The sequence below is a fragment of the Euprymna scolopes genome, chromosome 1 (genome assembly GCF_053919585.1).
Source record: "Euprymna scolopes isolate OS-2025 chromosome 1, ASM5391958v1, whole genome shotgun sequence".
NCBI lineage: Eukaryota > Metazoa > Mollusca > Cephalopoda > Sepiida > Sepiolidae > Euprymna > Euprymna scolopes.
In genome coordinates this window covers 14,599,781-14,624,226 of record NC_136482.1, presented here as the reverse complement: position 1 = coordinate 14,624,226, position 24,446 = coordinate 14,599,781, and the positions used below count along the sequence as shown (strand labels likewise).

The 24,446-nt window shown below is 30.9% G+C and overlaps 1 protein-coding gene across 6 annotated transcripts in view; it reads right to left on the bottom strand.

Annotated features, from left to right (window-relative positions):
• The window catches only part of LOC145283070 (uncharacterized), a 202,454-nt gene that overhangs the window by 121,361 nt on the left and 56,647 nt on the right, over window positions 1-24,446 (bottom strand). For 2 of the 6 annotated variants that reach the window (XM_080132280.1, XM_080132334.1), the window contains exon 2: window positions 12,860-13,242. Coding sequence is in view for 3 of the 6 variants with exons in the window: in XM_080132264.1 (XP_079988390.1) it covers window positions 12,856-13,060 (205 nt within the window). In the remaining 3 variants the exon portion in view is untranslated. Of the gene's footprint in view, window positions 1-12,596; window positions 13,272-23,475; window positions 23,766-24,446 lie in introns of those variants that run through there. The other 4 variants (XM_080132264.1, XM_080132268.1, XM_080132273.1 and 1 more) reach the window with 4 other exon arrangements.

Genomic DNA, 24,446 nt, shown 5'->3' with positions numbered 1-24,446 from the left:
AGAAGAAGGAGATGGCGATGGATCAGACACACCCTGAAGAAACAACAAACGAATATCACACGCCAGGCCCTGACCTGAAACCCTCAGGGAAAGAGGAAAAAAGGCCGACCAAAAAACATCTGGAGAAGAGACCTGGAGGCAGATGCTAAACTGACCGGCTACTCCTGGAGGGAGTTGGAGCAAATTGCCCAGGACCATGGACGTTGGCGGGCAGTTGTGGATGGCCTATGCCCCACCAGGGGCTCAAGTAAGTAAGAAAGTATGGAAAATTAAGTTTTAAGCAAAAACAATATTTGAAAAAACAGTCCAAAGAATCGTTTTTGGCATCAGAAAATAGGCACAAAATTTTCTGATTCTGATAGCGCAACAAGTTCTGATATTTTCACTTTATCGTCCCAACAATAATTCTGATCCCACTTTATTTGCTAGCAACTTTATATGGCCGTTTAATTTACATGAGTGTTTGCCGTGTGTACAGGCAAAAATATAAACTGGATGGCTAGGCTGGAAAAAAAAAAAAAAATTTTAAATCCCACATTTTTTTAAATGCTTAGAGATCTTAAGAAATACGAGAGAATGGTTGAATGAATACAGTGTAAGAGCATGGATAAATGTGTAGCTACAAGAGAGATAAAGGACTTGTTTTAATTGTTCTAATAAACTGCAATTTAAAACTGAACAATTTTTTCCCTTAGAAAAAAAAAACATCAACTCATTTGTGGTAGTGTGTGTGTGTGCATATATATATAGTACTGTTTCGTTGTATCACAACTCATCAGTGCGACTAGACAAACACCTCTCCCCAGCCGTGGATTGAACCTACAACCGTCGCATTGACAGTTGGCAGCTCTCACCATTCGGCTACGAATCAGTGCCGTAAATATTTCTCCTAGAGTGTGTATTAAATCCACACCCTCCCATCGCAAAGTGCTTGAACCATCAGCCTGTTTACAAACAAATTAATAGTGGGCTTCGCTTAATCGCTTTAAATATGCATCGGGTGAAAATATATTTACAAAGTGCTCAACCCAAAAAGGGAGGCTTTAATTATATATATTATTATATTATAAATATATATATATATATATATATATATATATATATAATTTAAAGGAGATTAGAATAATAGTCTAAAGAGCTAAGTGTACTTTAATGTAACAGTGAAATTACTAGTTTAATTAAAATACAGGAAATGCTCGTTGTAATTTAGATATATAATAAGCTCGATAGTTAAATGTCCTAGAGCTAATTCAATATTAAGTAATGTGATTTACAATTTAAAAATTTAAAAAAAATTTTTTAAATTTAAAAATCAAATTTTAATTAAATTAAAAATCAGTTTCATAAGAAGGAACAACAACAAAGTCAATTATCTGTACGATCGTTTCGGAAATCCGTGCTTTTTATCTGTGGTATACATGAAGTTATGTAGAACAATTATACATAGTTTTTTGGTAAGCACGGTCTCCTCATCAGCAAATTTAGGAGGATTTTTATTGAAATTAAAAGACACCATAAATAAACCTAGCATTAAAAGTAAGGCAGATGAATCTGAAAAAATTGAAATAAAAGGTTTGGATTTAAAATTTATAAGAAAATTAATATAGGTTAGAGATAGAAATGAGTAGAAAAAATATATATTTTTGAATTTACATAATAAATTTGATTTAAAAATATATAGAGATAGTTACCTTTTAGTTTTTCTTTTTTTGAAATCAGGAACTGTGATTAAACTAGTAATTTCACTGTTACATTAAAATACACTTAGCTCTTTAGACTATTATTCTAATCTTTAAATTATTAGCTCCCTATAACAGGTTGAGTTTATATACGTAATTGTAGATATGTTTCATAAGAAGGACATACAATTATCAACTAAATGCATCCCCATACCCCCTAAAGGCACCTTTATAACCAGCTTAATTACAAGTATAAATACATTTATAAGGAACTTGAGATGGAAAGCTTACCATTTTGATAATTACCAAAATGAAACCACAAAACCAATACACCACCAACCTGGAGAAATAAAAGAAACCATCCTCAGACAAGACAATGAAGAAAGAAAAGCAGCGAAATACTACAGACTAAAAACATACAAAAACCCTAAAAGAAACATAGACACTGAAAATTTTGAAAATGACTTAATCAACCTGATTAAAAATATTAAATTTAAGAAAAATAAAAAATATATCACTCCAACACTTAAAAAAATAAATAAATTTTCAAAATCTATTTCTATAAGCCACCAAAATAAACTCATAGTACCAGCAGATAAAACTGGAAATTTCTACACAATGGACTATATACAATATAAAAATCTAATATATAAAGAACTTAATAAAAATTATAAAACTACTAATAAATCAGCACTAAATAAAATAAATAATGATGCAAAAAACATTTTAACTAAACTTAAAATAGATAAATACACAGAAATAACGGTACCAGGTACCCTGAGATTTACTTTAAAAGACCACAAACACGGCTTCAATATTAACCCTACTATTAGACTCATTTGCCCCTCGAAATCAGATATAGGACTGGTTAGTAAAAACATATTAGATAGAATTATCCCCAAAATTAAATCCATAATAAAATACCCACTATGGCAATCTTCCAACCAAGTAATCGACTGGTTTTCTAATATTCAAAATAAAAATAATATTAAATTTCTTTCTTTTGACATTGAATCATATTACCAATCTATATCACCTATCCTACTTAATAAATCTCTATTAATGGCACGAAAATTAACTAATATAACTCAAGACGAAATTAAACTAATACTTATAGCTAGACAGTCTTTAATAACATTTGATAATAAATATTGGACCAGGAAAAATACCCCTAACCACTTCAACATTTTAATGGGATCGACGGACTCGACTCAGGTCACTGATCTAGTTAGCCTTTTCCTTTTAAATGAAATACATTGTATACTCCATAAACAATTCAAACTTGAAGGAGGCCTATATAGAGATGATGCACTTTTCATAACGAATTCTACTAATAAAAATTATGAAAAAGCAATTAAAGCTCTACATAAATTATTTAAAAATTATGGACTTAGTATAAAAATCGACCCTAATAAAAAAATTGTTAATTTCTTAGACATAACCTTAAATCTTGAAAATTCTACCTTTGAACCATACCATAAACCTAACCAATCACTTCTATATGTCCACAATCAATCAAACCACCCTAAATCAATATTAAAATCAATAGTTCCCAATATCACTCTAAGAATTTCTAGACTGTCTTCTACTAAATCAATATTTACCAAAAATGAAAAATACTATAATGAAGCCCTTAAAAACTCTGGATATAATTCACAAATTAAATTCATAAATGAAAATGATAGAAACATAAACTGCATTAAAAATAAACCTATTAAGAGCGTAATAACATATAATATGGCAATGTCTTCCCGTATACGAGTTAAGAAAAATAACCAAGAGACAAAAAAAGATAAAACCAAACTACAAATATTAGATAATAATACAAATAAACAGCAAACTAAAACCCGTAAACGTAAGAATAGACACAAGGAGATCCTATGGTTCAACCCCCCGTATTCCAAAAACCTAGAAACAAACATAGCCAGAGAATTTTTTAAAATATTAGATAAGAACTTTAAAGCCCCCCATAGATATAATAAAATTTTCAATAAGAACACGATTAAAGTCTCTTACTCTACTATGCCTAACCTTCATCAGAAAATAATTAGCTCTAATAATAAGAAAATTAATAAACTACAAAATACAACTATACAAAATACATCGGACTGTAACTGTAGAAGAAAAAATAAATGTCCCCTACAAGGCTCATGTAAAATTAAAAATGTTATCTATAGCTGCACAGTATCAAAAACTCCAAATCTACAAGAACCTATTAACAGCCATAACTCAACTACCAGATTAAATAATAACACCAACTTAAATCAATCTACCGATCAATTACTAATCAACCCACCACATAATAATCCAACAATAGACCTAACGGAAAATAATCACAATAATCAAGAGGTAATATATAGTGGTTCCACATCTGGCCTAATAAAACATAGAATTTCAACGCACAAACATTCTTTTAAAAATAACTCTCTATCAAACCAAACTACTCTATCCAACTATATTTGGCAACTAAAAAATAGCAATATTTCTTTCAACTTAAAAAGGCAAATAATTGAGACTTGCAAATCATATAAACCAGGAGATAAATTTTGTGCACTATGTACAAAAGAAACCCTAAAAATTTTAAAATATGAAGATATAAAAAATACAACCAAACTATTAAATTCAAAACACGAGCTCTGACATGTAATCATAAACGTTGGTTTAAATTTAATAAATATAAACCACCTTAAATCATTAAAAATTACTCATTAGTAAAAATAGATTACAATTTTTTTTTTTTTTTTTTTTAATAAATTAAGTTAGACCAATTACCTCCCTTAGACCCGTAAATCAAATAATAAATAAAGTCAATAATACATGACAATTATCTCCCCTTAAAAACTTGCAAAATAAATATTCTCTCTCTATATATATTAACTGTAGCGTCTTTAAACCAAAATACGCTAACGGAAACAATTTACTGCACGAGCGTCGCCCTTTTAAAATTCATCATTCAATAAAATAAAAAGCTATAGCAAACATCTAAATGACTACTTTAAACACAGTTCCTGATTTCAAAAAAAGAAAAACTAAAAGGTAACTATCTCTATATATTTTTAAATCAAATTTATTATGTAAATTCAAAAATATATATTTTTTCTACTCATTTCTATCTCTAACCTATATTAATTTTCTTATAAATTTTAAATCCAAACCTTTTATTTCAATTTTTTCAGATTCATCTGCCTTACTTTTAATGCTAGGTTTATTTATGGTGTCTTTTAATTTCAATAAAAATCCTCCTAAATTTGCTGATGAGGAGACCGTGCTTACCAAAAAAACTATATATAATTGTTCTACATAACTTCATGTATACCACAAATAAAAAGCACGGATTTCCGAAACGATCGTACAGATAATTGACTTTGTTGTTGTTCCTTCTTATGAAACTGATTTTTAATTTAATTAAAATTTGATTTTTAAATTAAAAAATTTTTTTTAAATTTTTAAATTGTAAATCACATTACTTAATATATATATATATATATATATATATATAGTCTTCTAAGTTTCTTTAAAACCTTTAAAACTATTAAAACAAAACTATCCTTCGTTGAAAAATTATTTTGTCAGTAAGTCGATTTTTTTTTTTTTTTAAATTTCATTTTCACCCCAAACAAGGCACAGTGTCAATTTGATGTAGGGAGCTACTATTAGGGACATGCATTGCAGAGATATTATGAAGGGAGATGATCAGCAAGATGTTTGTTCACATTACACTCGAACTTCTGCATGTCAGTACAGTTGAGAAAGCAGAATCCAAAGTCTAACAGTTCTGGAGAAAAAACTAATTAGAGTAGGAGGCCTTCTTACATCTAGGGATCTCTACTGTGTAGAGGTGGGATTTTGCTGATTGTTGGGTTTGTCGTGTGTATTTATGTTGAGGGGGTACAAGGGCTTGTAGTTTGTCAGAGCATTCACCATTAAAATACTTGTAGAACAGGTAGAGGGATGCAACATTTCATTGATGAGACAGGGAAGCTTGGATGGCAGTTCAGGACCTATCAGGTTGGCAACTCTTTTGAACTTTGTCCAGGAGAGAGAGACTAGTAGCAGATGCACCAGCCCAAATATGACAGCAATACTCCATACATGAGTGAATGGTGGCCTTATAGAGGTACAGGATACTTTCAGGCATGGTAGAGAGAGCAGCAGCCTTGGTAATGCTCTCAATATATTTGTTCCAACTCGTTCCTTGTGAATGTTAAGCCAAGGAGTTTGAAAGAAATACTTTCAGGTAATGTATCTTTACTTTAACCATAGCTATTGGATGAGAAGGTTTCTTGTAATTATTGAAGGAAACAAGCTTAGTCTTGGCAGCATTGAATGTGACCATCCATTTTTGTCCCCACACTACTACAAATTGTAGGTCTTCTAGTGTTTCTGCCATTTCCTTAGATATGTGTTCATTTCAATTTTCAATCTCCTGTATCGTTGGATAGTTTTACTTACATGAACAAACAATACTGCCAATGTTCTTAAAGGAATCATCAGTTGTTTATAATGAAACATTGTTTTTGGAATTTAAGGGTATATATACAGGGGCGCCAATAAGAAAGTCAGCACTTAATTTTTTTCAAAAACTGTAAATTTAAGCTAAATTGAATTTACCTGTTTAAACAACCTATACCTCATTTGATTCGCTTTTTATTCCTCTATAATTTACCCTGTTCATATTTGACTTAATTGAAGTATCCTAGTGTTCATGTCAATTTTAAAAAATCAACTTCAAATCCAAAAGGCAAAAAGTATTCTCTATCTATATAAGAGCCAGGTACGTCCAAGGATGGAATACTGTTGCCACATTTGGGCTGGAGCTGCTAGAAAGGACTTGTCTTGCCTTGATAGAGTTCAAAATAGACTTCATAGCCTCGTAGGGAAGGTCTTTTTCTCTTCCCTGCAACCTCTTTCTCACAGAAGAGATGTTGCGAGTTTGTCTCTGCTTTATCATTATTTTCATGGCAAGTGCTCGGCTGAGCTCCAATCTATGGTTCCCCTCACCAAACTTTCACAAAAAACACCTGTCTAGCAGAAAACACTATCAATAATTTCCCCACTCTTTATCTGTGCCTAAACCTAAACGTAGATAATATGAGCAAGGCTTCTTTCTTAGAACTGCACGCCTATGGAATTGTCTTCCATTTTCCTGCTTTCCAGCTGACTACAATATGGTTGTCTTCAAGTCTAACGTAAACAAGGATAAGGGTTAAAGAGTGTACAGTAGAAATTGGATAATATAGTAATCATTAGTTATGGAAATTCGGTAAATTTGTTAACTTATATGAAACGGCTCATCAAAAACTTGTTTACATTAGACTTGAAGACAACCATATTGTAGTCAGCTGGAAAGCAGGAAAACAGAAGACAATTCCATAGGCGTGCAGTTCTAAGAAAGAAGCCTTGCTCATGTAATCTACGTTTAGGTTTAGGCACAGATAAAGAGTGGGGGAAATTATTGATAGTGTTTTCTGCTAGACGGGTGTTTCTTGTGAAAGTTTGGCGAGGGGGGACCATAGATTGGAGCTCAGTCGAGCACTTGCCATGAAAATAATGATAAAGCAGAGACAAACTCGCAACATCTCTTCTGTGAGAAAGAGGTTGCAGGGAAGAGAAAAGGACATCCCCTACGAGGCTATAAAGTCTATTTTGAACTCTATCAAGGCAGGATGTCCTTTCTAGCAGCTCCTGCACAAATGTGGCAACAGTACTCCATCCTTGGACGTACCTGGCTCTTATATAGATAGAGAATTGCTTCAGCAGTGATATATCTACTGGATTACATTCTTTATCCTTCCTTCAGACACATTGTCTACCATTGCTACCTAGCCGATTGAACTTGCCTTCATTGCTAAAAACCACTTTCGACCAATATAAAGAGTCACGATCTTCATTGCATCTGACGAAGTCCAGACAGCGCTTTCTGTTCTTTACAAAAATCATTGGCTTGCATCTTGCAACACAGCCTTGCAAATTAAATTTTTTCAATCTGTTCTTAACAGTAGAAAGAGAGTACTTTTTAACAAGATTATACTGTTGTTGGATTTGGGAAGCCGTTTCAAATCTGTTTCTGAGGCTGCGGATCTTGATAGCATTGTCTTCCCTGTAAGAAATAACACTAGAACAACCAGATTTAGACTACCGGTATTTTACTGCTTTTGTACAGTCAGTCATACCATTTTCTCATCACATTTCAATCTGCAGCCGATTTATCGACTGGATAAACCAGAAAGATGGAGATTACTAAGAGAAAGTTGAAGCATATGAACTAAAAGCTTTTTGAGGTATCGGAATTGGAAAAATTTTAGCCTATTTTCCGATGCCAAAAACCGATTCCTTAAATTATTTTTTTTTATTTAGTTCTGGTGCAGTAATAATAAAATAATAAATATTTATTTGTTTTAAACTTCCAGTAAGACTAAAATCTCTAGATCATCTCCTCACAAGTGCGTTTTTACGTTTAAGAAAATGTAGGCCCATTTAAGATGTGTTTTTACAGTAATCAGGCAAAATAACAATTTTATAGTAAAATATTTAGAGATTTATGAAGAATCAGAATCAGTAATTTTATCGGAATAGGAAAAAATATTGGAATCGTCCCATCACTAATACATATATATATATATATATATATATATATATATATATATATTATTATTATTAATCAGAAAAGTTAGTATATAGTCACTAATATCCATAAGAACAAAAAAGATTACAATCAAGTCATTAGAAACACATATGAAATGGTAGTAATGATGGGAAGTGGGAAGATTTACAAACACTCATATTGCAAATGGGGGTGGAGATTAGTAAGGCACTCACAAATGTTTGTTTCCCAGATCAATCAAAAACAAACAAATAAACCAGTCTCTAAGTGGGAGTGGGAACTAAGTGGAGACAAAAATAGTGGCCAATACATCAGAAAAGGAGTGAAAAAGATTAGGATATGATATTGTATAAATATTTACTATTATTTGACTGTTCAGAGAAGATAGAGAAATGTATGCAAGCATAAATTATTAATTATATAAAAATTTACTGTTGAATGGAAAAAATAATCTTCATTATGTTTTTGTTCAAGATAAAAATCTAAGGAAAATGTAAAGAGGATTTCTAATGACTTAATTGTCATCTTTTTTCACTTACGAATATTACTGACTATATATTAACTTTTAATAATCATATATATATATATATATATATATATATATATATATATATATATGTATGTATGTATGTATGTATATATATATATATATATATGTGTGTGTATATATATATATATATGTATATATGTGTGTGTGTGTGTGTGTGTGTGTGTGTGTGTGCATGTGTGAAGTGTTCTTTAACCTTGTTAGATAATCACCTAGAGTTGATGTGTCAATAAAAAACGAATACAACCCATTTTTTTTTCAAATATACTTAGAGACAATCAATGCCTTAATAGCATTTTTATACAATTATTAAAAAAAAAGAAGACACAGAAAATTCAATATCTATCATTATGTTTGCACTTCAAAGAAACTCAAAATATCTATTAATTGTAAAACTACTATTTTTGCTAAAAATCATAAATAAATTGTTTCCCATATAACAAAACAAAACTACTTGATTAATTGATGGGAGTTTTGGAATATGACATTTTCAGTAGGTACATCATAAAGATTTTCCTTTATTCTTGCTTTTTTTTTTTTTTTTTTTTTTTTAATTTGATTGAATTCTGGATAAGAATCATCCATTTTAAATATCCTTAGTGAAACATTAATCAATTTTTTTTAACTTTGTTTGTGCGTGTGTATATAAGTGACCTTGTATGTCTAAGGAACGATCTCTACCAAATGACTTGTGTGGATTTTCGGTCTACAGACTTGAAACTTGATAAATATGGGATTTGAACCAACAGAACAAATTTGACTTGATCTTTAGCCAGTAAAAATAGCTGCAAAAGAGTCAAAATTGAAAAAAAAAAAATAGGAACTTGACAGGCATAAGTCAACTTAAAGTGCTTTTATACATAGGTGCAAATATACATATGTTAAAGTCAATTAAATTTTAACGTTATCTTACCATCTAACAATCGCTCAAACAGTAATGACTGAGGCTCGAGTGCTAAATATTTTGGTTTTGATTATAGCTGATGGCACCCACGTCAATTTTTTCTACTTTTGAAATCACTACAATATATTGGGTACAATATAATAATCAATAGAACATTAGCTGTATAATAATAATATGAAATCTGCATAAATTAAAATATATTTTAGCATATTTTACAACCAGACCTCACTAGGCAGCCACTATTATATATTGGATAAATTACTATAAATAAAAGAATTAGCTTTATAATATAAAATTCACATCACTAAAAATAAGCATATTTTATGACCGGGCAACGTTGGGCGCCTGCTAGTGTATATAATATATCTATACTAGAAAGACCTATTTCTCAGCGTTGTGTTGCCTGAGGAGATGTAAAAGAATGTTAAGTCAAAAAAAAAAATTTTTTTTAATTAAATATTCTTTTTGAATTGCTAAATAGATGTTATTTCTTAGGTATTTATTAATCAGATTTCATAATTTTTGAAAAATAAATTACAGTTGTCCAGAATTACCAGTTGTAAACTATATAGTGTAGAGGAAAAATTTTTGCAAAAGTTTAAGAAAATATAAAGAACATCAATGACAGTATGGGTGTGATATTGGCTAAAACTTGTGTCTAAGGGCAAAAAAATAAAAAAAAAATTAAGAAAAAAAAAATCAGTCTAATGTCCAGAAAAAATCTCAGATGCATATAAAAACTATTTTCGGAACAAGCTAAAACATGTGCAAGACTTCTTTTCCAACTAAATTGACCTTAAGTCACATTATGATGTAATTCTGATCTGACATTCCTTTTATAGCCATATTGCAAATTCTGAAAAAAACAATTTACAGGTTGAAACACTGAGCTTACATGAGATGTAAAAAAAAAAAATATTAAGTAAAATAAATATTATTAAATATTTATTTTGAATTGCCAAGTAACCACGGTTTCTTAAGTATTTATTAGTTGGATCATGTAAATTTCGAAAAAATAAATGACAGTTAACAAAATTGTTTTACTGAAACAAACAAAAATATAATTATGACACAAATGTATGTGTTTCTGGAATAAAGATATTCTTACATGTAAAATTGCTTTTTAGTGCAATTGACCGAAATAGGATTTAATAAACTTAGCTGCTATTTAATTATCAATAATGAATATTGGTGATTGTATGAAGTAAAGAAAATTGTAATATGTACAGACGTAAAAATTTAAGTGAGTGAAATAGGGTTTTTAAATAATGTTAAACTGCTTTACAATTATCATTAATGAAAAGTGTTTAGACAATTATAAATCTTATGATAATCAGATATTAAAAGTAGTTTTTGAGAATGTATTCTGGAATAGTGGATCCGAAGTGCATATAAATATGAATTGACACAAGTTTAACGATTTTATGTAAGTAAATGTAGCTAACAGATTTGAAAGTGTATTTTTTATGACTCCCCCACCCCAAGAAAATAGAACATTTTCAAATTATGATAGAAATAATTTAGTTCCTGATATTATTAAATGACAGGTTTAAATTAGTTTATAACAAATTACACTTGTAATGTATTGTTGAAACTGAAAAACGAAACATCACAAATGGTTTAATAATCGTTTCCCCTACCCGCAAAAAAAGCAAATTTTGGTTCATATACAGAGAAGGTAGTGTAGTTAAATAACATAAAAATTAAGAAATCTATTTTGCACTTTCATCGAACAATTAAATAAACAAAAGATAGTGTATGGCAGCAAGTGCTGTAATTTATTATCCTCCACCTCCAAAAAAAGTTCAAAAAATGAAAAACTGAATGTATATAATTTTTTATGCAATGAATTTCATATTTATATAATTTACCACACAAGAACATGAATCATAAATGAAAGAATAATTGTAAAACATTAACAAATTCAGTTTGCTTTGGAGGCTGGGATTTTTTTTTGTGAGAGTGCACGGAAAATGAAGAATTATAAAAAAATAATGTAAGAAGACATGAAGGACACCATGTTGGATTCAGTGGCGCTTTCGTTTGGCAATAGCAAAAGTAACAATAGTGAATTATCAGAATCAAAGAAAATAACCAATGAAATTGCAGGAAAAAGCAGGTGATGAAGCGAAACAGACCGATCATTATGGTGATAATGAGGTGGTAGAATAGGAAAGCATAGTTGGTAAAAAGTAAATAACCGTCATCGCTGAAAAGTTATTACTCAGAATAATCTGTCCTGGTGTATGACGAGAATGTGTGAGGAAGAAATAATTAGAGAGTAAGTATTGTCCTACCCCCTGTAAACATGGGAAAGTGAATAGTCCCAGAATGAAAAGAGGAATTTACTAAAGTATGAAGAATGTATGCTAATATCTGGAAAACATGCAGATATGGGCAGCTAGTGTAAACATATAGGATTTATACATGGCATTTGTGTTTACAATGTTTTAATGTTTTTTTTCTAGATGGGAATAATTGTTTCCATATTATTATATGTAGAGATTATATAGAAAAGGTTGCATGCAAAGAAATCATACGAATGAGACATTGATAAGTCTTACAGAGACTACTTCTGATGAATTCAATGGAAGGTTAAATCTGGACAATATAGTGAGCTAGCTTCACCTACTGATTTTTACTTTTAAGTGTTCATTTAAAAATATTTTATCTGGACTGAACTAAGTAGCTTTAAAAAATGAATAGTAGCTGAACAGATTATCATATTGCCAACAAGATGGGACAGAAATAAATGAAAACAGATCTCATATCAAAGCTTATGTCTGCTGGAAAGTTAGATCCAACTATAAATGGCATTTTCATAAAAGTATCCGAAAAGAGAAAACACAAAAAATTCAGTACCTGTCATCATGTTTGCACTGCAAAGAAAAATGTTCCATTTCTGATCAAAGTTGACGAACTGGTAATCAAATCCGATCCGTCAATATAGGAGATGAATTCAGATTAAAGATTAAAAGTGTTAAAAGTATTTTTTTTTATCCAGAAAAAAAAAAAAACTCCTTGGGGGTTGAATGGGGAGAGGGGGAGCGTTTCAAAACGAGGGGATGTGTTGAAGATATATACGTTTTTTAAACAAGAAAGTAGTCATGTTGATACTTACTTACTTTCTGATGAAAGTCAATATATAACGTAAATCCACTACGCTGTCGAGGATCCCATTTATATATCAAAGTTAAATTATTCGCATGGGACAGAAAGACTTGAGGGGTTTTTAAAAGTTTTTTTACAGGACAAATAATTACCATGGGGACCTCTTCACCACTCGAGTTGCGCTCTGTAATGATAATTTTTGGTAAGCATTCCATCGAGCTGGTATTCTCCGGCTCCAATGGTATCTCAAATCCACGTAAATCCGTGAAATTCAACTCGATGTAGACATTTGTATTAGCGATGATGTAAAAGTTACAAGAGTTTCCTTCCTTTGCCTCATACTGCTTCGAGTAAACAATAAGAAGGCTTTTGCTGTTGTACGTCAAACCACATTCACCTGAAATAAACAACAAAAATGTATTAGGACTACAAAATTTAAACAATATTCCATATGACCAGTCATCTTGGCTGGACTAAATAATTTAAAAAATAAATACTTGAGAAACAGATTATTACATTGCCAGTAACATGGGACAGCAATAACAAATGAACATTTACTAGTCAAAATCAAAACTAATGATTGAATTTCAAAAAATGAAACTTCAAAAACCATGGTTAAAAAAAACAACAACAAAAACCACAGAAAATCTTGCATGGCTCAATGGATAAGGTACTTGATAAAATTCAGAAGTAAAAGTTACACTCTTTTAAAAGTTAAAGGTTAAACCTTCAGTGTGGGCAACACTCAAGCTACAATTGCGAATTACTTTGGACTTTTACCCAATCATGATTGACGAAATGAAAACACGCTACATCCAGTCAATATTCCATACAGATTCTCAAGTTCAACAGAAAGATTACTCCACGTTAAAGTGGACATTGGTTTACTTTTGACAGCTTTGTAACTCTTGTTTCCCTTATTTTGGCCTTTAGTACTAACATTTAATGAGAAATGTTTCTGACAAACGAGGAAAAATTACTGTTTATCTTAGGAAATAACCACAAGTCACAGGGAACAAGGTCTGGTTTATAGGGAGGGTGAGGAACTGTCTTGATGCCCATGACAACATCTTTCTTTCTTATTTTCTGAGCACTCTTGGGTAAAACTTTGCGCAAATCTTCTGCATCTCCAGTTTCTCATGAATAATTGTGTGTACAATTCCCACACCAACATAAAACTGTGCCCTTATTGTTTCTATAGACACACGATAGTCCTTATCCATGAAATTCTTTATTTGGCCAATCAACTCTGGTGTTCTGACTTCCTTACTTCTCGCACACCTCCCATCATCCCTCACAGACTCCTTGCCTTCTTTGAATCTCTTATGTGACTCAAAAATGATGCTCGATTCATGCAAGATGGCCCAAAAGCAATCTAAAGTACTCCATACATTTCTGTGGTATTTTTTTTCCAAGTTTAAAACAAAATTTTTATTGCATATCGTTCTTCTAAAATGTCCTCACGCCCAGATTACATTTTTGAAATTCACCAGTTGTAACAATAAGGCTTTAGTAGGGTGTATGCCAATTCTTGCTGTAGCTGTTCATTTGAACCTGGAGTCATAAAAATTGGTCAGTCATCCCATAACATGCATAGCAATAACATACTGAATTTTCCAAAGTCTATGGCAATTTTAAATGCCTGTACAAAAAAGTCTGGAAACTTATTTAAGACACCCCATATAATGAATGAATGACAAAAGTCTATATTCCAAATTTCATGATGTTGACCATCTTACATCATGAAATTTGAAATATAGGCTTTTGTCATTCATTCATTATATGCTCAGTAATTACATTGAGCTTCTTAAATAAGGATTGGTATACATAAAAAAGGAAATATAAGTGAATAAAAAATATTTCTACGGAAATATATATATATATATATATATATATATATATAGTCATCCACATACAGTACTGTTTCGCTGTTTCACAGCTCATCAGTGCAGCTAGACAGGCAACTACCTTAAGCCTGGATTGAAACCCGACCGTCTGTACGATCTATCTATCTATATATATATATATATATATATATATATATATATATATATATATATTATATATATATATATATATATATATATATATATACACACACACACACACATAGATAGATAAATAGAGAGAGGGAGAGAGAAACTGACACACATATACTTGGAACAAACAAAGATTAAATGTAAAGATTTACTATGTATTATGAACAGTGAAAAAAATACTGGATAAGAATATGCAGATTATGTTTATACACGCAGTTGGGTTTTTTTATGAGTTAGTGGTGACGAAATTTAAGATTGAAAGAAATTAAGTGACAAAATAGTTGTACATTGTTTTTTTTTTTTTTTTAATGGCTGTGTTGTTCATTTTCACACAGAAGTTGAAAATGTAAACTGGCATTTCACACCATCTGTCATCCTTCTTCAAAAAGGGAAGGGAGAAAAGACCCCAAACAGATTCATTTCTCATCTTGAGTAAACAAGATTACCCTTCAACTTTAACGACTAGTGAAAATAATCAACATAGTATCAAAAGATTGGTTAGCACAAAGCTATCTCACACACATAAGTTACACAGAATTGTCCATGTCATATGTTCATATAAAGATTTGTATGGCTCAACTGCATAAATGATACCCTATCTATATGAAGTATATAACAAATGATTAGCAAAACAAGTTCCTTTCTAAAATGAATGACTATGACGATCAGTTGCTTTTCCCTAGTGTTATAGCGCTAAGTTAAGTAGAATGAATGACAAGAACCATATAATCTCTCATACCAGAACACTAGTCTTTTGCACTATCTAATAATTTGTCATCTGGTCGATCCTTCTCTTTGGCTGACGATCAGCATTTGGAATTTTTTCTTACAATTACTGTATCCAGGTTGGCAATGCCCCTACCGCCATTTTCTACCAACACCTCAATCTAAAGTCTGCTGTCTTTCATGGTGTTTGTCTTCCACAGAAAGAATTAATCTGCTATGCAGACGTTGTAGTGGTAAGCGACACTGACTGTAAACCTGGATGTGTCAAGTTCAAATTCAATTCATTCCACATAAAAAAAAAAAAATTCAAACCCACACCTGACCTTATGTCTGATCTCCCGGAGAGAAAACAATTAATTGGAGAGTAAGAGTTGAATAACAATCCTCTCTTCCTGCGAAGATCTCAATTTAAAGTTTGCCGTCTGTCCTGTTATAGAGCCATCTTCAATGATTTGGCCATAGAGAAAGAAATGGTATATGCGTTCAGAGATGCCTTTAAAAATCTGCAGTAGAACGACATTGCCTAAATCCGTACTGTTTGTCAGATAGAAGATTAGCGTTTACAAGGTGGTGGACGTGCTTCATCGATTAGCGTCTCGAAGATTTTAGTGATGAGGGGGAGGAGACTGATAGGATGATAATTGAGAGGGTCAGTCCTTTCACCAGAATTCTTGTACACTGGTACAACAGAGGCCATCTTCCAGCTATTAGGGAAGCAAGATTCAGTAAGGCATTTGTTGTAGAGTTTGGAAAGTATGGGGGCTAGTTCAGCTGTCCGTTTCTTAATTAGTATAGCAGAGATGAGATCAGGCCAACACGCCTTGAAGGCGTCTAAGTTTTTATGATATCGTGGACATAAGAAGGGGTAATTTTCAGATCATCACTTGTGGCTTCCGTCTGCATAGGAAAATTTGGGAGGGAGTTATTTGTTGGCTCTAGGGTGGAGTTGGAGGCGAATCGCCGAGCAAGCAGTTCCACCTTTTCGGTTGCTGTGCATGCAACCTTCTGGTTGTTGGATAGAAGGAATTACTGATTGCGCTTTATCACTACACAATTATAAATTTTCCAGAAATCCCTAGTCCCTAGCTTCTGCAATTCTATGCGTTCCCTGGTTATTTCAGCAAGCCTTGTTTTGGCTGTGGCTGTTACTCTCTTACTATGATTTCTAGCATCTATAAATGCTTGTATTTGACTAATGACGTATAAACCGGTGGAGTGCATGCTGTCTCTAATAGCTTCTTCCCTAGAACGGCTAGACTTTGGAATTCCCTTCCTGCTACCTGTTTCCCAAACTGTACTAATATACAGAAGTTCAAATGCTATCTAAACCAACATCTTAATTTTTCTTAGGCATGGTTCCAATTAGTAGTCCCTTACGTCCAAGTGGCAATATGCCTTGTTTGGGGTGAAGGTGAGTGAAAAAAAAAAAAAGGAGAGAGAGAGAGAGAACGAACTGAGATAGAGAAGGATAAAGAGAGAGAGAGAGAGAGAGAGAGAGAGAGAGAGAGAGAGAGAGAGAGAGAAAGATGAAAGAGAGAATGAAAGACGGATATAGCTAGCGAGTTTTAAGTGTGTGCATTTTCTGGCTGTAAGGCCAACAGACACACACAGCAGCAGCAACGCCTAATTTTCATAATCGCTAGACAAGATGACTAGACAAGAAAAGGTGGCAGAGGCGGCGCCGGTGACAATCCGAGGATAGAAGCGAACAATGAACTCTTCTATACGACCACGACGACATCTAAACAGACGCGTTTTAATGGTAGTCGTCATTTCTAGACAACAACAACAACTCCAAGGAATTCGAATTAGAAACGGTCACAATCGCAACAGAATTCTTCGAAATCCAAGAATACACCTATTACAGTAGTCGGCGTCTACTAACACGCCCACAGGGGCTTCAGGTTTAAGGGATTTGGTGTTATTAAAGCCTTTATACATTTTTTTTTTTTTAATTTATAGATAAAATATTTGGTACTTATGCAGAATACGGATTGTGCTGAAATAACGTTATTAAAAAATAAGTTTTTTTTTTTTTTAATTCTTAACATGGGTATAGATGGGGGTTTGTTAACTATTCTGTATTTTTACCTAACAATAAACAAAAAGACGTCATAAAAAGTTTAAGTAACAAATATATTTTTTAATAAAAAATAACTAAAATATAGCATTTTAAATGGCATGACTAGGAAAAATACATGTATATTTTTTTTTAATTTTAGACATAGGCAAACGTTACTATTAACTACAAATTATTTAAAAATATACAATTGCGAAATTAGTCAAAATTTATACTTAGTTTCGGATTTATCTACTCATTTTGCGACGTATTTGCGTTAAAAAATAAAGTTATAAATATTTTAACTCCTGTAATAAGACAGGTATGCATGATATAATAAATCGGAATTTTCGACCCCCGCCCCCATAGCAAATAATAATAAAAACTTGAAAATAAAATTGATCATCGTAATTTTTGCTGTATTCTCAAGAATGATTATAAAAACAATCTTTTTTCCTCTCCGTAAAACCGGTGAATTTTGGGAAAATTCACGAAAAAGTTAAAAACGGGGTTGACAAAAAATGGAACCGAATGTTGTTTCTACGTATTATGACGTAAACAATGAAAACGCGACTTTTAAAATTCTCTCAAAAGTTAAATAATTGATCAATTTCGTTAACTTTTTAAAAAAAATCTTATTTAAAAATAAAAATAAAATAAAAGCCGAACTATAAACTGAAGTAAAATATACAAAAAAAGAAAAAATTCTCATTTTGTCTCCACGGGGGGGGGGGGAGATTGCCATTTTATTTTTAACACATTAAAATATACTAGAATGATGAAATAAAATATATTTAATTTTGGGCTGTAATTGTTGCTGATTTATACTATTTTTCAGAAAAAAAAGTTGGAAAATATATTTAAATTAGTTTTATAAAAAAAATATTTAAATTAGTTGCACGAAAAAATATATTTAAATTAATTTTACGAAAAAAAAAAGTTATTTACATTTTAAAATTTTCGCCCGTGAAATTTTAAAATATTTCCGAAATATATTTTTTTAATGATTGAAATTTTCAGACTGAAAAAAAAGTGGAAGATTGTGACTCTTAAAACTTATTAAACAGACAATCTTACTGTTAGTAATTTTTAAAAAGTTGTCTTTTTTTTTTTTTTTTTTTTAATCCATTCCCTCTTTCGTCTATAAGCAAATAAAAAATATATTTAGAAATCGAACGTGATTTTTTTTTCTATGGAAGACCAATTTGTTCATCTTCGTATTTCACTAATAAAAATCGTCGCGTATATGAATTCAAAGTTAATTAAATTTCTCAAATCAAAAAAAAGTGACTTTCAGTTTTTCAATTGAAAATAAGTTTCCCATAAAGTAAATTTAATAATTTAGTTAAAATTTAGATAATGCTTAGTTTTAGGAATTAAAAATTAATATTTCTAAAATAAAGAGGAGTTGAAGAGAAATTTTAATATTACTTTTTTTTCTGGGCTATCAATTACGATATTGAAAATTAGTCAGTTAGAGTCGTCCATAGATACCGGAAGTTAATTGGTTTAGGTGTTGTCTGCTTAAATATGTTTATTTTATTTATTTGTTTATTAGATATACACAAACCTATATCTTTTCCATAATATTTTAAGCCAAAGGTAAGCTTTTTACCCCAATATTTCACTTGAATAATGATTGAACCAAAACTTTAACAAGGTATAATATATATTTGTACCGACTTTTTTTTTTTTTTTAACTATATTTTAAATGGTTGATGTGGCCGTTTTTCGAAAAATTTGACGCCATTATTATATTTTGTCTTTTTTGCAATGTTTAAATCAAATTAAATTTCGTCGCTTTTATGGAGTGTAAAATAAACAAGGTTTATATGTGATTCAACTCCTGATCCTTCTTCAATATAGAGTAAAAATTACAAGAAGTAATTTCATTTTACTAGTTTTTACTTGTATTTTTGTTATGAGTGTCGAAAATTAGTATCAAACACACACACACAGTAAGTACCTTACTTCTAAACAAACTGTTCGACCCCTTATTACTTTGCTCATAAAGTACGGAACTTAAAATGCTTATAAAATAATTTTTTGGATTCTTATTTAGAATTCAACACGAAAAAGAAAAATCTTTATTATGTGCGTATCCGTCTCGGAACAAAGATACCATATTTCGAAAATCAAGTAAATCAATCAAGTAGTCTTTCTAAGAAAATAAAATTTATGAGTAAGCAAAAAGGGACTGCTTCGCGTCGCCACCTTTTAAAGATGGCGACGCGAAGCAGTCCCTTTTTGCTTACTCATAAGCAAGGGTAAATAAATCCACAAGAATTTAAACTTGCGAGATAAGCCTTGTAATTCTACCGATTTTATATTAATCGTTTTAAATAGTTTAAACTGATTTTCTTTATAAAAAATAAAGCTACTTGATCAATTTATGTGATTTTTGGAATATGAAATTTTCGTTCTATGAAGCTTGGTTTTGTAATTAGGTTGACCATTTAAAAAAAAAAAAAAAAAAAAACACATACTAGTAAGTAAAACAAAATAAATTGCTTTCGACTAATTTCTCAACTATATGTCGCCAGTTTATAAAAACATTTTAAATGAGAAAAAAATGCTATAAATAAATTGCTTAAATTGCATCCTTCCACTGAAAAATAAGGATGAGTCGGGCGAAGTAGACATTAAAAATGTTAAAATACTGGTGCTAAAAAGAAAAAATATAAAGTTAATGCTAAATATTACATAAAGATTTACAGAGAAATACGGTCTTAAATTAAATTAAGATTAACGAATACGTGTCGCTAGAAAAAAAAAAAAAAAAAAAAAAAGAACTTCAAATTATAGAAGAGGTCAAGGTGACCAGACACTAATGCACCTAGGTCAGCTTGACATAAATATACTTAATTATATCTATATTATATATATAATGCAGATAAGTTGCTACTACTATTGCAGAAAGGTAGTTTAAAAGCATTGTGATTAACATTTTATGGCCATTAAAAACAATAGTGAATTCGTTCTATATCTGTTGAGCAAATTGGTTTCGTTTTCAAATTTTAATTTAAAAAACAGTTTTAAGTAAATGACGAATTCTATAACTAGTAGTATTTTTTTCCGACTATTCTTACCAACGGCTTATTATTACCAAGTTTGATTGATTCAGGTATGTCTAGACAAGATAATATGGAATATGCCTCCTCTTCCTCGTGACAGCAACAGAAATAGTTGCAATAACAAGAGGGCGAAGGCATACGTAATGGGCGAGATGTACTGAATATGTACTGAGCATATAGAATTTGGGGAAAGAAGAAGAAAACGAAATGGAAATTTAAAGGTTCCATCATTAGGTTTAAATTGCATAACTATTAACAAACAGAATTAAATTACAATAAGGAAAATGCATTTTATTTTAATATTCAACGCTATTAAACGTTTACACTGATGATAAACTTTTTTATATTTTTATCCAGAATTCAACATAATTAAAAGAAAACAATTATGGAAAAGCTTTGATATCACGGAACGAACATGTCAGATTTCAAAAATAGCCTCCATCTTATTAACTATGGCGGATCAAAACAACGTCTCATTTTCTTATAAAGTTTGAATTTTTAATTTTTAAAAAAAAAATATTACTTGATCAATTTACATGTTTTTTTGAATATGACATTTTCGTTCCGTGACGAGTACATATATTTTTTCGTATTAAAAAATATTAATTAGGTAAAATTCTGAACTTGCACCCTTTTTCAATACAAACTAAAATTTCATTAATATTTTCGGCGATTTTTCAGAATAGCCAACAAAGTATAAAGTGGTAAGTAAATGAAAAGTTTAGCAATGGCAATAAGCAATGGCAAGATAAGTTACTCTAAAAGAGTAACTTATCTTGCCATTGCTACATGGGCAAGTTTTTTTTTGTTATGTTTGTGTGTGTTAACTTGTTTTAAAGTGATTTTTTTACTTTAAAATAAAGGTAGTGTAAAAAGCCCGTCGAGTTAGAACGAAAAACAAAATGATGATCTCAATCAAGTCTCGATAATCAAACAAAATACTGGTAAACCATTACATTTTCGCAGGGTTGGTGATATTTATTGGATGTGATTCTATTAGTATTCTATTTATTTTTTTAGTTTCAGCAATTATCGCGGTTCGATTATGATTCTAATGAGACCACCATTTTTTTTTTTTTTTTTGTACTAACTCAACTTTACACTAGTTTTACGTATAAAAGAAGAACACACATTTAAAATAAGTTATAACAAAAAAACTTATCCAGGTAGGTAGAAGAGTAATTTAGCCTGCCTTTGATAACATTCATTTGTTGTTAATTTTGTTTTTTTTTTTCATCCCTTTTTGCTATTGTTGGGGGGGGGGGAATCACATTTTCCTCCTAGAAATAATTGTGTGGATTATTATAAAAATATATTTAATTACAGAAAATTGCAACTCACCAACGAGTTCATTAAATCACTTAGACATTTTTTTTTACTCTATAGAAGCATAGTTTAATGTACATGTTTTTTTCTTTCCATTGGAGTTTTGAGGGACCGCACCCCCTTTAACAATCTGTTACGAAATACAAAACCCCCAACAGATATTAATCTGCTATTTTGAAACGCATACACCAGTTGGATATTTGTACATATTCCTATGTATAGGATTCAGTCCTAAATTAATCGATCATTATGAATTTTTAAACACACATGCAAGGCATAAGAGATGTTAATGCAAGTAATACTTAGTTTAATTTTAGTTTTATACAAAGGGTTAAAAAGGAAGTGTAAATTTCATGAAAATTCTTGTTAATTGATTATGAAATTTTAATAGTCATAAAAAGACATTTTGAAAATTTAAATATTTCAGATTTGCATCTCATTTTAGTCTTGATAAACTGTTTAAATCGTTTTAAAATGATTTTCTTTATAAAGATAAAACTATTTGATCATTTAATATGATTTTTGGAATATGTCTTTGTTCCACGACGGGTACGTACATCAAAGATTTTCTTGTAATTGTTTTGTTTTTAGTTGACTTCTAAGTACAAACCGTTTGTTTTTCTTTTAAACGCCACAAAAAAGTTGGTAAAACAAACAAAAAAAAATGCTTTCGACTAATTTCTCAACTATATGTCGCCAATGTTTATAAAACATTTTGGTACTCCTGCAGTATTTTACCCACCGATTTCACGATCTTAGCCGAGCGTTGATCGACATCCGTCGGAAAACGCCGGAACATGGCGAGCGGTACGATACTCTATCAGCCAATCAGGGCGCTTCAAACGAACGCGCAGCAGACGAATAATTTTCATTGAAATTACACACATAGCGTTTCATTTCAGTTATTTTATTGTTCAAAGTAAAAATACACAGCCTTTCATTTCAGCTATTTAATTTAGCGATAAAAAAAAACCGGGAGCTGTTGGAAACATTTATGCGAATTTATGTGGAGACAAAAATTTGGACACAACCCTTTTGTCTCCATAATAAATCAAATCGCGGAAGGCTACCCGGTTTGGGAAGGAGCTTCTTTCCACATCCTCTGAAAACCCTTTGCTCCCTACTTTGCCTCTACAGTCAGTAGAAAATCTTCCAGTCGGAACTAAAGATAAACAGTAATTGTTGTCCCCCCCCTCCTACAAACATTACTGGAAAAAAAAAAAAAAAAAACGTTGTTACTGTTTAATAACGTTTTGTTAAAAACAAACAAAAACAAAAAATTGAAGTGTTTATTACTGTTGCTTACCCCCCACCCCAAAAAAAAGCTATCGGAAGACAAAATGAACCAAAAAAAATATATATATATATTCAACAAAATAAATTTATTTTACTTTAAAAAAACTTACGGTAAATGTTTGTGATTTATTTAATCCAAATTTTTTGTATTAATTTTATCCATTTTGTTGTGTGTGTGTGTAATATCTTTTCCTTGTAATGTTGTTGCTATTCACATACTTTTAGCGTTCTTGCACCGTAGCTCCGAATTCTCGGCTTTCGTCGGCGTTAACGCCGAAAGCGTTCGTCAACGCTCGGCTAAGATCGTGAAATCGGTGGGTAAAATATTGCAGGAGTACCAACATTTTAGATAAGAAAAAATGTACTTCAACTGAAAAATAAGAGGTATATATATATGACACTAATTTTTGACACCCATAAAAAAAATACAAGTAAAATACTTAAAATGAAATCAATTCAGCGTAATTTTTACTCTATATTGAAGAAGGATGAGGGCTTAAATCGCATATAAACATTATTTTACGCTCCATAAAACCGGCGAAATTTGATTTGAACATCACAAAATGACAAAACCTTAAATGGTGCTAGTGCAGAGAGTGATCCGCGCTATTTTTTAAATCGTATTTCCAAGTTTAATTAAAGTTTTATGATGTTTTTATTCAATTGTAAGGTTGAAGTATAGAATAAGTACAAAACACCCTCCCCTCCCCATGTTAAGAATGGCTTTTTAAATAATAACGTTATTTACGTCCGGATCACTCTCTGCACTAGTACCCCTTAAATGACAAAATATAACAATGGCGGCAAATTTTTCGAAAAACAGCCAAATTAAACATTTAAATATAAGAGAAAAGAAAATTCAGTGCAAATATAAATTATAACTTTTTTAAAGTTTTGGTTCAATCATTAGTCAAGTGAAATATACGAGTAAAAGGCTTACCTTTGGCTTGAAATATTATGAAAAAGACATATATAGGTATGTATATCCAAAAATAAACTTATCACATTTGAGTAGGCAACACCTGAAACAATTAACTTCCGGTATCTATGGACAACCCTAACTGACAAATTTTCTTTGTTG